The following is a 17,921-nucleotide window of genomic DNA, read 5'->3' on the forward strand; positions in this document are numbered from 1 at the left end:
TTTATTCAACTCCGTGAAGGGAAAATGATAGTAATACATCTAAGCTACACAAAAAGGATTCAGACTTCCCTGAAAAGGATTCAAGTGGCATAAAATGGTTTGTTTCTCCGTAGCAATTTACATATATTAAAAGAGATAATAGGCATAATCATTGTCAAAATAGAGCTTCCTCCCTGTATAATGTCTTAATATATGCTCGAAGTTCCTGACAAACAGGCACAAAGCCCCAGCGGATTAGACCCTAAGTGGGGGATGACTCTAACAGCAACAGCATAAAGCCAATCTCACATTTCTGGGAAGGAAAATAAGACCTGAGAACAGCCTTTGAAGGCGAAGGGGAAAGTACAAAGGAAGGATGCTCAAGTGATACATCAGCTGAATGGGAAACCGGGTGCTAATGTGACACTCTACATCCACGATGCTAATTTATATCTGGGTGAGCGTGTGCACTGACACAGAGGAGACTTGAAGAGGTCTATATGATACCTTGGGGGAGCTCATCTCCAATCTCTTGGAAGGGTACTTGCTTTATATTGGGGACTGCCTAACATGGGATACATTATGTAGATTCTGCATCAGTTTCATACGACAAAATCACCTGTCTCTGTAAATCTATTCCAGATCGTTTCCATTCTGTCCCTTATAAAGCAGCCAGAATGATCTTTTTGAAAAACAAATTTGGTCACAGCTCCCCATCTTCCCTACATTTTAACATTCTGCTTGACTCCTGGGATAAAAAGCAATAAAGGCCTCACATGCCCTCTAGGTCCTGCAAGATCAGGCTTCCGTCCAATGCCCACCTTGCCACAGGGGTCCCCTTTTACTTCTCTGAACGCACATTCCTTTTGCTGCTACTACCGCACATGTTAATACATCTTTGTCTCTGCTCTTCAACACAGCTAACTCCTACTAAGGCTTTGGGATCTAGCCCATTCACCTCTTCAGCTGAGATGCCTACCCTGTCCAGGTCACTCTCCTAGCACCACAAACTCTTCCTCTGCAGTGCTTGTCACAGCTGTACATTTATCTTTGTTAGTCTGTTGTTAATGGATTTCATCAGATGGCCTTGTTACTCCACATTCCTGGCACCTAACCCCATGCCAGGCATACAAGTGCCTCCCAAAACATCTACTGGATAAATCAAGGGAGAAATGACCACACAATCCACGTATCTATTGCCAAGACTTTCCTGAACATTAAAGCTCTTCTTTGGATTCTGAAGGATATGTCATTTCATATCAGAAATGTGGTTGGTCACCCTTGTGATGAGTGTAAGAAATGTCACTGCTAGGCCAAAGATATAGGAAATTCCTTTTATCAAATATGTCATTAGTACACTGAAATAGGTATTATGTGGAAGTGAACATAAAGGGGATGTGAAAAATAATCTTATGCCAAAGAGGTCAGCTATGGCATGCTAATGCTTTACTAGTACTAATTATTAAGATCATTGTTATCAAGTAATTTTGCTTTATTTCACAAAATCACAAATGCTACTACTAACTTTTAAGCTCTCATCATTGTGTCTGGATTTTATTCAACAAATATTTACTGAGCATACTCATTGTACGTCAGGCACTGTTTTAGATTCTTAAATGCTGAGTGAGAGACACAAGTTCGCACCTTTGAGGGGAGGAGATTGATAGTCCTTTGGGATGAGTAAATTGCAAGTGAATGTGATTAGTTTTGATGAGCAAAGAAGTCATGTGCTATGGCCCAATGCTCACATGAGCACTATTCACAAAAGCCAGGACATGGAAACAACCTAAATGTCCATCAACAGAGGAATGGATAAAGAAGATGTGGTCCATATATACAATGGACTATTACTCAGCCACATAAAGGAGTGAAACTGGATCATTTGTAGAGACGTGGATGGACCTGGACAGTGTCATACTCAGTGAAGTAAGTCACGAACAGAAAAACAAATAACATATATTAATGGATATATGTGGAATCTAGAAAATGGTATAGATAATCCTTTTTGCAAAGCAGAAATAGAGACATAGAGAACAAATGCATGGATACAAAGGGGAAAAGGGAGGTGGGATGAATTGGGACATTGGAATTCACACATATACACTATTGATACTATGTATAAAATCGAAAACGAATGAGAACATATCGTGCAGCACAGGGAACTCTACTGCAAGCACTGTGGTGACCTGAGTAGGAGGAAAATACAAAAGGAGGGGCTATACGTATATGTATGACTGACTGATTTGCTGTATGGTAGAAACTAACACAGCATTGTAAAGCAACTATACTGCAATAAAAATTAAAAAGAAGTCATGTGCTATGGGAGCGTGATCATTCCCACTGCCTCAGCATGCTCTCAAGTGAGCCAGTGCCTCGCCAGGATAACCTGCATCATTGTTGCTCTGTGGTTGCACGTCAAGTGGAACACAGTGTTTTCACCTGATTAAGGATGAAAGGATTTTACATTTTAATGTCATGGTCTCCCATAAGGATTTATATGTATTTACTTCCTTGGGTTAAATGAAAGACTAGGGAAGATACCAGGTCTATCTTTTCTAAGGAGTCATTCTAATCCCTTAAAATCTCTAGTGCCAATTTTGATGTACCCCCAAAAGATCAAAGTGCCTTGTTCTCAAAGATGCCTATCTCAACAGAGCATCTGTTTCATACCAAGAGAGTTTTCACTGAGGGGTTTTGGTGATAAGCACTGCAGGGAGTAGTTACTGCCACAGAAAATTTTAAAGATACCTACAGAGAGATTGTAAATTTTGCAAAGGTTGAGACAAGACTCTCTTGAAAATCATTACAAACCTTAAGGCTTAGGGCAGTGTTTGGAACATAACTGGCTCTCAATATTTATGCGTTACATGTTTGAACAAATAGTACTACTTCGAGAAAAACAGCTAGTAGAAGCTTAGGACCAGAGCAGAGCCAAAAAGAGAAAAATTACTACTGCAGGGGCTTGCTTAGCAAGAGGAAAAGTCACAGAGAGAGGGTGCCAGAAGAGTACTCTCTTCATCCCATTTGACAAAGATGGTAGATCTAAGAGGGGCTGGAGCTGGGAGAATCTCAGCAACAGAGAGTGGCACCCCGAGGTCCCACAGCTCCAGACTATGCTCCTGTCCACCGTTTCCAATGGAGAAGAACAATCAGCAGATTGATAAATTCTTCCATTTACACCCCTGAACAAATAAACTAATTGCATCTTTAACCTAACAAATCATAGCTTGATTACAGGTCATTAGTGACCATTAATACATGAAACTGTTTGCATTTCACTAGTATATCTGAATTATAGCCTCACCTTTCACCTTAGCTCAATCAAGCTTCCAAAAGGAACCCTACCCTCCCACTACTGGGGCCTCAAGCAGGACTTAAACTAACAATTAGCCTCTGGAATTCAACTATGATGCAGAATTCATGATTTTAGTTCACTGCAGATCTCCCTAGTGTAGATTACAACCAGCCATTCCCTTTAGAGTGGAGGCATGCTCTCTGTGCCCAAAGAGCTTACAACTGCCTCTCTCTGAACTTTCTCAATTATTCCCAATGGTGGCTAATGCATTGGCCAGCAACATGGGCCTGCTTCTGTGTCACTAGTGCAGACAGTCCTAAGTTCACAACAACACAATGGCTGTCAGACATTGAAGTGACAGGAAGAGAGTCTATCTGGCAAAAAAGTAGAGGCAAGGTTGAGAATATATATATATTCTCATAGGTGTATGAGAATATGTGTGTATATGTATCTGTTTATACACACATATTCTCATATATATATATATATACAGGTTTCCCTGGTGACTCAGCTGGTAAAGAATCTGTCTACAATGTGGGACACCAGGCTTCACAACCTGGGTTGTGAAGATCCCCTGGAGAAGGCAAAGGCTACCCACCCCAGTATTCTAGTATTCTGGCTTGGAGAATTCCATGGATTGTGTTGTCCATGGGGTCGCAAAGAGTCAGACATGACCAAGTGACTTTAAATATATATATATATATATATATACACACACACACACACACATACACACATATACACATATGTGTGTGTGTGTGTGTGTTTATGTCAACCAGGTAGTCCAGAGGTTTTTTTTTTTTTTTTTAGAATACATTTGGGGCTCTGAATTATCCCTATGAGAAGCCGAGACCTTGAAAAGAACTGGAGAACTGCCAAGCCTCCATTTCACTTCGTGCCAAGCAGTCATAGAGGCACATGGAGTGAGTAACAGAAATTAACGATCTCAGAAATGTTTGAGGACTTTCTAACATAACAGTTATCATCTGGGAGCAAATCCATGGTCCAGCTCATCTAATGTTCAGTTGCTTCAAAAAATATCCCCTAGGGAATGCCACTTTTGACTACTAATGTGCCGAATCCATGGAATTAAAAGGGGCTGCTAACAAGACAAGTAACTGAAGCCCACATATGGCTAAAACTATTTTTACTTTTTATTCTAGGTTAGCTACCAAGCTCAGGACTCATGCTTAGCTCAACATGTACAATGCAGCACAGAGTTCCATGCTGTTTAAAAATCTCTCTGAAATAAACTGCTGCACTCATTTCTATATCATCCCTGTGAAAAAGTTAGATTATGAACAACATACTAATAGTAGAAAATGCAGACTCTAGAGTCAACTTCTGTTTTCAAATCCTGGCTTTTCCACTTACTAGCAGGATGACCTTAAGCAAGTCACATAGCCTTTCTAAACTTCATTTTTCTCACCTGTAAAACAGAGATAATAAGGATGCCTACCTTATCTAGGGAAGATCCCCTGGAGAAGGAAATGGCAACCCACTCCAGTATTCCTGCCTGGAAAATCCCATGACTGAGGAGCCTGGAAGGCTAGTCTGTGGGGTCACAAAAAGTCAGACACCACTGAGCAACTTCACTTTCACCTTATCTAGAGATTATAAAACTCAAGTTGGTAATTAATGTATAGAAATTCTTTAGTATGCTTAAACATGGCGCCAAATAAGTGCTCAGGAAATGTGAATGGCTATTGTTCATCTCCTTTTTCTTCCCCCTACCAATCAGGGCCACCATCTTTGCTAGAACCATTATCACTACCACCTGCCCCCCCCCCCGCCCCAACCCCAGTATCCACAGGAAGATAAGGAAACTAAATCTCCAAGATCAACTTTTTTCTGAAGTCAACAAACTACTAAGTCAGGTAGGACTAACCCCTTTATCGTCTGACCCATACCATGATCTCTACATGGAGCACTTCATCCCTCTTCCCTTCACCTTCCTCCTCCTCATCCATCAGGTCCCAGGTTAGCCATCTGCTTCTTCATGAGCTCTCCTCCATCATGTCACAGTGCCTTGTCTTCCCCCCATCACAGAACTTCTCAGACTACATAATAACCGCCTGTTGTCCTGTCTGTGTCCCCCATGAGGACATGAGTTCCTTTAACAGAAGAGTCTAGGTGCTATACTTCTGCATCCCCAGTACAAAGCACAACACACAGTAAATGCTCAGTACATGCTGAGTAAAGGAAGGGATGAATGGCAGACTCCCTTCATGCCAATCTGCTGCTACATCTTAAAGTCTTATTTCTCTTTGGAGCACAAAGAGAAATAAGACAATCAAAGATTGTAACACATGACTTCAGGCCCTATACTGCTATTACAAAATTTTAACCTGTCATTGAAAACTCAAGGCAGTCTTAACCAAATTCTAACAGAGTCCATTTCTGAAGAAAGTAGCTTAACTTGTGAAAATAATGCCTTGCATGGCACTTACGTTATGTTAATACACACATACACATTCATTTCATACCTTATGCTTATTTATGAACCTTAACCCCTTCGCATTTTGAAAGGGCACAGTCTTCTTACTTTGAAGGTGCTTTTCAGCAATATGTGGACTTGACGAGATATGGTAAAAAGCCAGTATTCATCCTTGCAATTTTCCCTCCAAACAAACACTTAATCTTCACTCTGAACCATGGCTTTCTCACTTGCAGCTTTAGTGCTCTTGGAAATTTTGAGTCTAACATGATACAGACCCAAAAACATGACCAAACAACCAAATACTTCAGTCCTTCCCTCCCCTCCTTCTCAGAGGAGGTAAAGAAGGCATAAAAGCTGGAAGCTTCGGGGAAATCTATTCAAAGTTCATCTAATCTTATCTCATTAAAGGACTATCACTGAGGAGAAACCAAATAAAACTCAGCCCTCACTCCAATCAATACTGTATTAGAATGCACTGAAAATGCGATTTGGTTGGTAGGAATGATAAAAACATACACTGAAATTACAATGGAATATGCGAATACTGGAGTGGGTTGCCATTTCTTTCTCCAGGGGATCTTCCCAACCCAGGGATCAAACCGGGGTCTCCTGCATTGCAGGCAGACGCTTTGTCCTCTGATCCACCAGGGAAGCCCCATACTGAAATATACCTGTTATTAAAATAAGTCAGACAGAAAAGTGTAAATTTTTCTAGAACAATGAAAGAGCTGAACTCTACCTCACATCACAAATACCCTCAAGGTATTATTTAAAAACAAACCCTGCTCTCTTATTATCTTAAGAAAACACATTAAGGAATTTAACTTTTATGGAGTTTATATCAATGTATAAAGCTAAGGTTGTTTAATTTCCTTGGGACACCAATGCCTGACACATCCTTATTTATAGACTGATGGAGAATATGCATAAACATATATACATACACATAAATATACAATTTGCTTTCTTCTCCTACTAAGTCACTGACCACCTTTTCTGCTTCATTTGCCTATAATAAATATTTATTTGGAAACTCTTCTTTCCCCATTCTTTTTCTCAAAAGGGACTCTTCTGTCTTCCTCTTCACTCTGTCTCAGAGTTCTTACCTACATCTGTTACAAACTCCACTTCAAGGGAAAATCTCTGATGATTCTTTTTTCTTAAATAAAAATAGTTCTTTTGTACTAAACTTTATTTTCCAGGGCCCCCAAAATGCAGCCACATGTCAAGGCTATAAAGCTAAAGGGTCTCCCTGAACAGTTTCAAGAAACAAAAACAAGCCAGCAAAAGTCCTCACGCTATGTCCTCCAAATCAGGTGGGACTATTTAGGGGTTATAATAAAAGGGATTCCAAATATTTAATACAGGTTGGAAGATACTGTCTTTCCCACATAGTGATTTCTAGATCTGCTTTCTAATTCAAAATTACCCATTGAGTAAGATGCTTCATTCTTCATCATACACAAATTAAGAAGCCCACATTGTCTTTGTCTGCTGACCCCAACTCTTTTCTTCATCTGGTTCACTAGCCTACTTGACATACATCTCTAGCATCTCTAAAGCAGGGTCTATTCTTATCTTATCTAATCCCTTTCTGGTCATTTCTTGGCTAATTATTATTTGTCTTTGCCAGATACCAACACATCTCATCAAAACACATTCTTAGTTCTACTATAAAATAGTAAATTCAACGATGCTTCCTATCTACACTTTGCTTTCTGAATGTGAATTAATGGATTTGAGTCCCACAGCACAACTTTTAAGCAATGGGAACTGTCTGACACTTCCATATGGCTATTTTATTAAGAAGAGTAGGTATAAATAATAATACTAATACCTTTGTTTCCATAGGTGATTTCATCTGGATAATTCATGCTTCATTATTGTGCCACTATTCTCTGTCTTGGGTTCTCCCTTGGGTCCTGTGACAAATACGGGGTTCAGATCCAGACTCCAGGAGGCAGTGAAGTGACAATGTTTGTTAACATACACAGGTGCACTACAGACTCCCCAGGTCCCCCCTTCTAGTCTCATTTTGTGAGGCTGCTCTTGGCCTGTCAAAATCCAGGCTATTGAAGGGACACCACCAGCACTACAAAACCTCTCTGGGCTTCAGCCTCCTTAACATGAAGCGCGCTGCCTTTGGGTTTTGGGGAGGAGTGGTTATCAAAACGTTGCCGTGAACCACCAGCAACAGCACCTCCTGGGAAATCCTTAGAAAGCAAATGTTTAGGCCCCATCCCAGATCTATTACATTAGAAACTCTGGGGGGAGCCCAGAAATTTGTGTTTAAGGAACACGTCAAGTGATTCTACTAACATAAGAGTAGAAAACAACAGTCATATGGCATCTAGGGAGTTTTGAGGAAGTTTGTGGTTAGGAGAGCTAGCCTCATATAGTTAAAGAGGGATCATGTGCCCAGGACTAAGCTTTTGAGGTAAGGTTTCATATTGTGGGGCTAGGAGCAATGGTGAAAAAGAGAGGCCACTCTGATACACAGAACAACTTAAAAGCAGTTAGATGCGCTCAGAAACAGAAGTCATCTCACTGATGAGAGGAGGCGCTCTTTCTCTTGAAGTGTTCAGAGTTATAAGATTATACTCTAGCAAAATCTATGAATCAGGCAAAATAAGAAGTACTAAAAATAAAGAAGGTTTTTTCAAAACTAACAAAATTAAGTCTTAATAGAAAGCTTCAAGATGCCACTAATATAGAAAGAGGCTTATAACTAATCTATTATTAATTTTTTAGTATCTCAAAGCTATTTCCTTTAAAAACTATCCTATTGATGGTATCTAAAGTAGATAATGAATTTTCATTTCTTAATGTTTTATCTCATATTTAGAAGAGACAAGCAGTTGGCTAAGTCTTTCATAAGATTCCATTTATTATTTTATGAGCTTATATTTATTATTTAAAAGAGACCAATCACCACTAGCCAGAACTGATACTAGATCAAAGGTTAAGGTTGGGTTATTAACCTGTTTCTGTTTTGTAATCAAAACAACCGTCATTTGACAGCAATGATTTTGCTTTAGGACAGTTAGGTAACTGAAGTAATATTAGTGAAAAGACAACCTAACATGATTTAGTCTTTATTACATGCTACATATTTGGCACTGTCCTGAGCACATTATATACACTGTAACACATATTTAATACTCACAGCGACCTTAAGAAGTTAAGCATTGTTAGCCTTATTCTTACTCCTTGGAAGGAAAGTTATGATCAACCTAGATAGTATGTTAAAAAGCAGAGACATTACTTTGCCAACAAAAGTCTGTCTAGTCAAGGCTATGGTTTTTCCAGTGGTCATGTATGGATGTGAGAGTTGGACTGTGAAGAAAGCTGAGCGCCGAAGAATTGATGCTTTTGAACTGTGGTGTTGGAGAAGACTCTTGAGAGTCCCTTGGACTGCAAGGAGATCCAACCAGTCCATTCTGAAGGAGATCAATCCTGGGTGTTCGTTGAAAGGATTGATGCTGAAGCTGAAACTCCAATACTTTGACCACCTCATGAGAAGGGTTGACTCATCCTGATGATGGGAGGGATTGGGGGCAGGAGGATAAGGGGACGACAGAGGTTGAGATGGCTGGATGGCATCACCAACTCGATAGACATGAGTTTGGGTAAACTCTGGGAGTTGGTGATGAACAGGGAGGCCTGGCGTGCTGCGATTCATGGGGTCACAAAGAGCTGGACACAACTGAGCAACTGAACTGAACTGAACTGAGAACTGAAGGAGGAGACATCTGGGCTGAGAGGGGTTCAATAACTTGCCCAAGGTCATAGAATTAGTGAGGGATGGAGTCCAGAGACAAATTCAGTGTTTTTCAGAGTCAGGGCTCTTAATCTTTTGAGTATACTTTTTAGTATAATTCTGAATTCTAGGGACTTGGAGGGCAGAAGGAATGTTTGGCCCAGAGCAAATAACACTTAGGATCATTTAAGGCTTCCAGAAATACTAAAGACAACCAAGCAACCATTTAATGAATGTTCAATCTATGTCAGGTACTGAACTAACCGTTGTACAAACACTATCTCACTTGATCCTTAAACAGCCTTAGAAGGTGGTTACTCTTATTGTTGTGATTGCATTGTTGTTGTTCAGTCTCCAAGTCATGTTTGACTCTTGGCAATCCCATGGATGGCAGCACCCCAGGCTCCCTTGTCCCTCACCATCTCGTGGAGTTTGCCCACGTTCATGTCGTTATTTTATGGGTACTTAGAGGATTTAACTATTGAGCCCAGCTTCTTAATAAAGAATACACTGCTCACAGAATTAAATGTAAAGGAAGCAAAATAGGTACTTAGCATGTAAAGACCACTCAGTAAATCTAACTTCCCTGTCCTTGGATTATGTTTCCAGGGGATAAGGATGGTTTCAGTAGTGATGAATTCATTGTCTTTCTTACCTATTTTCTTATTTGTCCCATATGGCAGCTATTTGTGAGTTAGATGTTTGAGTGCTATATTCAGACTTGAAATAGAACGAAGTCCACGGACTGTGCCACATCTTTATAATCACCAAACCCTAACCTCTTTGAGGCTTGCACCACTGGCCAGGAGTATGGCCCAAACCTGCCCATGTGGCAATAGTAACAATAAATAACCTTAGGAATGAGAAACCCCACAGCCAAGACCAACAATCAAAGGGTAATATGCCATGTTGCTCTACCCAAACAACCCCATGCTAAGGATGAAGGTGGCCAATGTCTTGCAAAGTGAACACCCTTTCCCCAGATTGCAAGATTTCATCTACTTAAGAGTTCAATGAAGCTTGATTTATTTAAGTATTCTAATCTCATGGGAAAGAGCTCTGTTTTCAGAATCAGAATCTCTGGACCTCAGTCATGTCTCCACTACAAACCAGCCACACGATCATGGACAAGTTGATGAAATCCACTGGGTCTGTTTTCTCACTGAGAAGATGAGACAAAATAAAACCTGCTCTCCAAATTTGTGCCACATAGGTAAGAGTTGAGAAAATACTTTGCAGAAATATAAAATCCCATCAGAAATATAAGAGGGGGTTATTATTTCAGTAACTCCTTCCTTGCCTAAAATTTGGCCACTGACATAACAACCTGGTTAGCCAAGTTGGTTTACTGGAAGACTAGTTTGAAAGGTAGGAGGAAAGGCGACTGTTTAAAACTGATAATTAGTCTTGGTACACCAAGGACATCCATGGAACTATCTGCCCAGTTGTTTTGATGGTTAAAAGGGATTCATTTCCAATGGCCTCACTTCTCTATAAGCTTGGCAATTCCCTTGGCATTCAGTGAATGTTCCTATGAAATAGACTGAGAAACCTTTCTGTGCAAGCAAAAAGGATTATCAGCGAGCCATTATGTCACTAAATAGGACAGAAACACTCTTGGTAGCTCCACAAGTGGGGGCTCAATATGTTGTGCCAAAGACACCTTTAGATTCCTATTCAGGTTTCAAGGTGCCAAGTTATTCACCTTTGCCATCTACATCAAAAAGTAAAACTTAGCCCATATGCGGATTGATTAGGACAGCTGTGACAAGAGACAGGGAAAAGGGCATTTCTATGTAGGGAGAAAAAGAGAAATCTCATCTGGAGTTAAACCTGGAGAGATGAATAAAAGACAGTATTTAGTACTATTGATTGCTTTTACATCTTGTTGAGAGGATTCAACTAAGGGATTCAAGAACAAAGAGATAAAAATCAAGGAAACAATGTCTTTGGTGCCTTCACATTCACCTTGGGCTATGGCTTCCCCTCAAGTTATTTGATGGATTAAGATGGCTTTATGATGTGACACCATCATCCTGCTTTTCCTATTATAGCACTTTTCTTAAAATATTTTGTGATTAACACAAAAAAGTCTACATTTTCCCTGGGCCTGTATTTGGAAGGTAAATTCATTTTTTTTTTTTTTCTCAAGTCACTAGTTGTTAAGCAATAAAGCTGATGGCTTGATTAGTCGCTCAAACTCTGGCTTATATCATCTTACCAAAGCTTACCCTCAATATACAAAAAATAGAGGTTATGGAGGTTGCTTAGATCATGGTCAATAACTGGGAAGGAAACCCAGGCTTCTCAGACACAAGACATGCCAAACTTTTCAAAGTCAAGGCCATCTCATTTTCCTGCTTCTGTCTCTCTGATAAAGCATACTTTTGCTCTGTCACTAATAGCCACTCTGCAATACACTACCCTTGACCAGCTGCCCCCAGGTGCCCCCATTGCCAGTGGGCCTGGTTGTCATGAAACTACTGATTAAAGATTTTAAGACTGGCTTAGGCAAAACATGCCAGAAATTCCTTCAGGGTAATTAAAAGTACGTTCTGTGTCAATAAACACAGACGGTGAGACCCTTTATGTACAGAGGCGCTGGCTCCAACCCACAGGATTTAAGACATTTTTTCTTCGATGACTTTTCCATCATTGCAATTGATTTTCACTGATTCCTCCAAGACCCTTCTCCAGGCCCCTTATGAAATGATAGGTTGAGCTCACAAGTATCGTCTTACCCTTACTGTTTAAGCCAAGACCCAAGACCAAAGGAGCTCTAAACCTAAGAGCCAAGTTCATTCCCAAAGCCCTTTCACTTGAACCTACAGGTAAGAGAACTTTAATGGAATTCTTGTTACAGAATTGGAGAGTGTCCACTTTTCACTACTCTTCAAATCAATTTTCATTTGAAGAGTTACAAATGGGACTTCCAAGAAAATAGTTAGAACTTGGGTGAATATTTAGTACATTGATAGCCAGAGACTTAGTCCTCGCACATAATAGACACTCTATGAATTATTTTTCACAATGACAGCTTTATAATTTTTAGTGTGTAAACAATGCATATAAGTATTGAAAACTGTCATACATTAGACAAGATAAATAGTAAAAATAAAAGTTCCATTAGCCATACATAACCATCATTGGTATTTTGATAACTATTCTGTTCACTGAACTCTCACAGTTCACAAAGAAATTTATATGGGAGGAATTACACTTATATACTTGTCCTATCATCAATGTGGTGAACTTTTTTAAATTGTCTTTTTTTTGCTCACTTCTCCCCTCCCCTTCATAATCGATATTAATAACGCTTTATATACATTTTCATTTGGATGCTATCATATGCCAACTCATATGGTATGAATGACATTTCAGTTGCTCAATCAATACTTGCTGAATGGTTAAAGAGTAAAATGAACAAACACATTAACAAATGGATGGATGAACGAATAAATAATGAGCCGTGCTCTTAATGAGCTGGTACAATTTCCAAGTGACTGCAGAAATATACAGCACAACTTTTGACGTCGGCCCTATTATCTAAACCCTAGAAGAAGTAGGAGAAACCGGCTTCAACATGCTAACAGGGAGCCCCAAGTTCAAACTCCCACATAAAGAATATGTTATTGACTGCTGTCCTAACCATGGAGACATAATCAATTTATTCTCCAACTCAGATTCAGGTTAAAAGCCAGGCACTAAACACCTGTACACCAAGCACTACACTGTCCTCTGTAACATAAACTAAAGGAGTAACGATGTGACAACTGTGTTCTCAGAATTTCTTTTCAGTTGGGAAGACAAAATTCAGGACTGCCTCTTCCTGACAGGCTGTCTGTACTTGGACCTCAGTTTTCTCATTTATGAAATGGGGATAAGGCTATACATCTAAGACTGTTGTTATGATTAAGCCATTCAAATAATTCAGGGGAAATGTCATTGGAAAATGTGGGCTGGAGGCAGGTCACGTAGGTCCTGGGAAAGTGACTTAGAGGGACAGGGAAGCAGGAAGGGCTGGGGTGGCTGAGGACCCCACACAAGCCAGCCTGTGTGGCTTGAAGAGCCGTTAGGAGAGACTCAGGTAGACAAAGGGACAGGCAGGAAACAGGAAGCCTTAAAAGCACAGGAGAAAATGGTGAGCAGACCAATCTTCTTAAAGTTCAAACAAAAGGAGAAAGATGTGTTTTGCCTTTTCAGCATGTGCCAATGTCTAGATCAAGGCATCCATATGAGCTACTCAAAGGCAACCTGCTTGTCAAGTAACTGGAAAAAGGGGGAAAAAAAAAAACCCTGGCCTGTGCAATGGGCTCAAATCCAAGTTTCTTAGACTTATAGGAAAAATTCTGACCGGAAAATTTCCATCTCAAATTGTGCTGAGGAAGCGTAGGGACTGAGTAAGCATGTTGGCAGCAGCAGCCCAGTATGATAATCAGACTCCTCTTGATTTTTCACTACAGTGCACAGAGTTCTTCAGGTCCTGGGGAGACCTTAGTAGGGTTTTGATCTCTGACCCTGCAACGGGTCAGGGAACCTATAAGGAAATACACTTTGTACCCAAAATGGAACTGTGCCCAAAACTTTCCTCTTACATCCTATGAAGTGACTAGAGGGTTCTAACTTCCAAAGCATAGTATGTTAGTTTCACCCAGGCTAATCTGACAGATCTGGAATGGGATCAGATATTAATCACTGCAAGAGACATCAGTTGGAGGCACTAAACTGTCCCAGTATCTCCTGTTAAGCTCAGGTTCCCAGGGCAGTTCTTCTCCCCTGTGTCATATCTTTTTCTTTTAAACTAGCACCACTGATGAATTCCTGGAAGCTTGTTCCCATGCATTTGCACTGCCCCAATCAACACTCTCACTCCATCCCACCTGTGCTGGCTTCACAGCCAGCAGAGAAAAGAAATGAAAGGTAGATTTTAATATTACCATCTCAAATCATCACTGAAACTTGATGCTTCTAGATACTGTTTTAATACTTTTAGTCTTCTGAGGAAGCAGCTGGATTGCCTCCTAACCACACAAATCTTTACCCATTCAACTCACCTACTAACCACACAAATCTTTATCCATTCAACTGTCCATCTGTTCGTTCATCCAGCCACCCAGCCAGCCAGTCAGCCAGCCATGTATCTTTTAAAGTCTATTTATTAGACACTTAGGTCACAAACTGTGTCTCATTTTTTAATACTTCATAAAATTGTAAATAAAAAGTGAAAGAACTTCGTATTCTTACAACAATACCTCCAGATAGTTCAAAGGGAGAAAAATGCCACAAATGTTCAAGTCAAAAAGAACTGAGACTTCAGACTGACTCCAACTGTAATCCCCAAAGGCTGGTGAAATCCAGAAAGCCAATACAGGGCTGACTCTGGAACAACATGTAGTTTGAAGTACCCAGGTCCACTTAAACATGGATATTTTTAAAATAGTAAAATACTTGAGTACCACACAGTCTGTGGCTGGCTAAATCTGGATGCAGACGAACCGGGAGTATGGAGGGATGACTATAAATTATACCTAATTAACCTCTGCATTGTTCAAAGGTTGTTAGAGGGGCCAAAATCACTCACCAAAAATGCAATCCCAGTGGTAATTTATATTTTTACTTTTCATTGCCATACAATCATTTTCCCAATTTGGGGATGTCTGGAAATCTTGAACCAATAATAGAGTCTAGTTTTCTCAGATTTATTGGGGTTCAAATTACATTTGACCACATATAGTATTAACAAGAAAAAGTTAACATAGCTTTCAGAAATATCAGATTTGAACCTCACAAGAGGCTAGTTCATTAAACAGCCATACTGGTTGTCATGGTGGGTCAATCACTCTTGGAAACTACCTTCTCACCAATTTGAGGAAAATTAACATTTCTGGGTCACCAGGTTCCACATACTTATCTACAACCGATGCCCTGGAACCAGGAAAGTAATTTGATTTAATATAGGTGGGCAACTAAATCCCAGAGGACAAGCTACTCACCCATGTGTTTAATACCAGAGGCTGAGCACTGAGCTTGCTTTCCCACTAGTAAGGAAGAAAGCACCAGGCTTTTGGGGAGGATAAGGGCAACAGGTTCAAGATAAAGCTCCACGATTCTGTCTTTATGACTTCTTTTTCTCCTGATTTTCATCCCATGTATGTTCTCTAGGATGAGCTTGAACACTTTGAAAATGTGTGACAAGGTGAAGCAGAGGAAAAACAGACTAGAAAAAGTGGGAAAGAGCCAAAGCAATTACAAAGGTGCTCCTTGGTACAGTATTTTAAGAAAGCAATTGATTAATATGATCTAGATACTTGTTTGTACCATTTAACCCAGCAATCTTGATGTAGACATTTGTCCTAAGACACTAACCAGAGAGATGATTTAGATACATCCAATCATTTATCACACAAATATTACATCAAAATACTGGAAATCATCTGAATGTTCAGCATTGGGTGATTGGCAAAATTATAGTTTAACTATGGGATGTTACAGAAGAATGCTCACAGTATTGTGTGTGGGACCAAAACAAAACAAAAACAGATATGATACATTTTTCATAATTCCTTTATTCATCCATCCATCTCTCTCTCCTCTCTCTCTCACACACACATGCACAGCCTGGAAGAAAATACATCAAAAAATGTTTATATGATTATGTTTGAGGCTAGAGGTAAATTCGACTTTCTTTTCTTACGCTTTTCTTTATAGTCCCAGTTTCCATCAGTGAGCACATATTTTGTTCTCTCACAGCCTCTATTCTTTTCCTACATAGCATTTAACAAGATTTATATTCATGTTCTTACATTTGTGTATAATGTGTATCTTTCCAATAGAACACAAGTTCTATGAGAACACAGTCTGCATCAGGTTTTTGTTTTCTAATTACATACCTGGATTTTTTCTTTTTTTTTTAGCATGGTGCCTTGTATATAATAAGCATGTTTAAAGTGACCACTGAGTGAGCAGTTACAGGGATCCTACCCGGAAGACATGTGGGATATAGGCGGGTTCTAACGGACAGTCTGCTGTATCTATAGTCTCCAGCTCTTTTGCTCAGGAATATAGTATTTTCCTTGCTTGCTTTTGCCTCCTAAGAACACACTCTACCCTCCATTAGGAATGCCTCCGCCACTGTTCTCCACCTGTCGGCATCCCACCAAGACCCCACCTTCCCCACTGAACCATTCCTGTTCAGGTGAGCATCTTGTAGCACTTACCACAGTCACTCACTTGAAAGATCAACATTTTTTAAAACTTTATTGGGTTCCAAACAGTTTTTTGAACAGGAGTCAGCAAACTGCAGTCCATGGGCCACTACCTGATTTTATAAATAGAATGCTAGAATGCAGCCATGCCCACATGCTGAAGTGACAGAGTTGAGTAGACTATATGGTCAGGAAAGACTAAGATACTATCTGGCCCTTTACAGGACAAGCTACTGACCCTATTCTCAAGCATCTACATACTTGTGTAAAGTGGAGATAATCCCAGATTTGTATCCTATTAGGTTATTCTTAAGGAAATATGGGATCCAAAGTAGATGTCCAAGAGCTTTGTGAAAAAGAAATCATTATAACAGAACTAAATTTGTTCTTAAGAACATACATTTTTGGGTCAGAGACATGTGCATTCAAAGTCCTGAGGCTGCTGATTGATGCTAGGCAGCTTACACAACTTCTCTAAGTTTCATCGTATATTCCCTCATTTGCTTAATAAACATGTAATGAGTGCCATTTGCCAGATGTTGGACTAGGAGATGGATAAGAGACAGTGGTGAATAAGACCTAAAAGTCTCACCTAATTCAGCCTTAACTGAATTAACCTTAATACAGCTGAGGATTGTTGTTAGGATTAAATGGTACACTCCCCCACCCCGACCCACACACCCATTATCCTATGTATACACACCAATGTAGTACACAATATATACATATACACATAATATATAGTTCATCATATATAGTATAAACAGAGCTCTTAATTCCTGGTACACTGTGAGCACTCAGTATATGATGGCTCTACAACAGAAGCTCTTTTAATAGACCTCTAAGAAGATGACTCATCAGATGAAAAAATGCTTTCAATTCCCTCTGTAAAATGTGTCTCCAGCATGTTCTACGTTCACAGCTAATTTATTAGGCTCATCTCTGGTCCACTGGCTCACTTCCACTTCTTTTGTTTGAGCTGCATGTCTACTGAAAGTCAGTTGTATTGGTTCCCAAATCCCTTGATGTCAGTTGTACTGGTTATTTAACTGAATATCATGGACAGTGATGACTGTCTGACATGAAAACTAAGTTGAATGCTTTCAAAAGATGATCAAGGATTGTCAATTAAATGTGGGAAAGATAAAATATGGGGGACATTTGTGAAAACCTAGAAGGATCTGTACTTCAGATTGCTTCTCAGGGGTCTATACTCTCACTCAATCTCAAGGAAACCAAACT

At 39.8% G+C, this 17,921-nt stretch overlaps 1 protein-coding gene across 12 annotated transcripts in view; it reads right to left on the minus strand.

Moving 5' to 3' along the window:
* The window catches only part of PPP2R2B (protein phosphatase 2 regulatory subunit Bbeta), a 509,042-nt gene that overhangs the window by 283,090 nt on the left and 208,031 nt on the right, over positions 1–17,921 (minus strand). For 3 of the 12 annotated variants that reach the window (XM_061423892.1, XM_061423897.1, XM_061423893.1), the window contains exon 2: positions 7,552–7,636. The exons of the other annotated variants lie outside the window; for them this stretch is intronic. In XM_061423892.1, the coding sequence (XP_061279876.1) occupies positions 7,552–7,588 (37 nt within the window). In that variant the 5' untranslated portion in view covers positions 7,589–7,636. The remainder of the gene's footprint in view (positions 1–7,551; positions 7,637–17,921) is intronic. 12 annotated transcript variants of the gene reach the window in all.

Source organism: Bos javanicus, chromosome 7 (genome assembly GCF_032452875.1).
Source record: "Bos javanicus breed banteng chromosome 7, ARS-OSU_banteng_1.0, whole genome shotgun sequence".
NCBI lineage: Eukaryota > Metazoa > Chordata > Mammalia > Artiodactyla > Bovidae > Bos > Bos javanicus.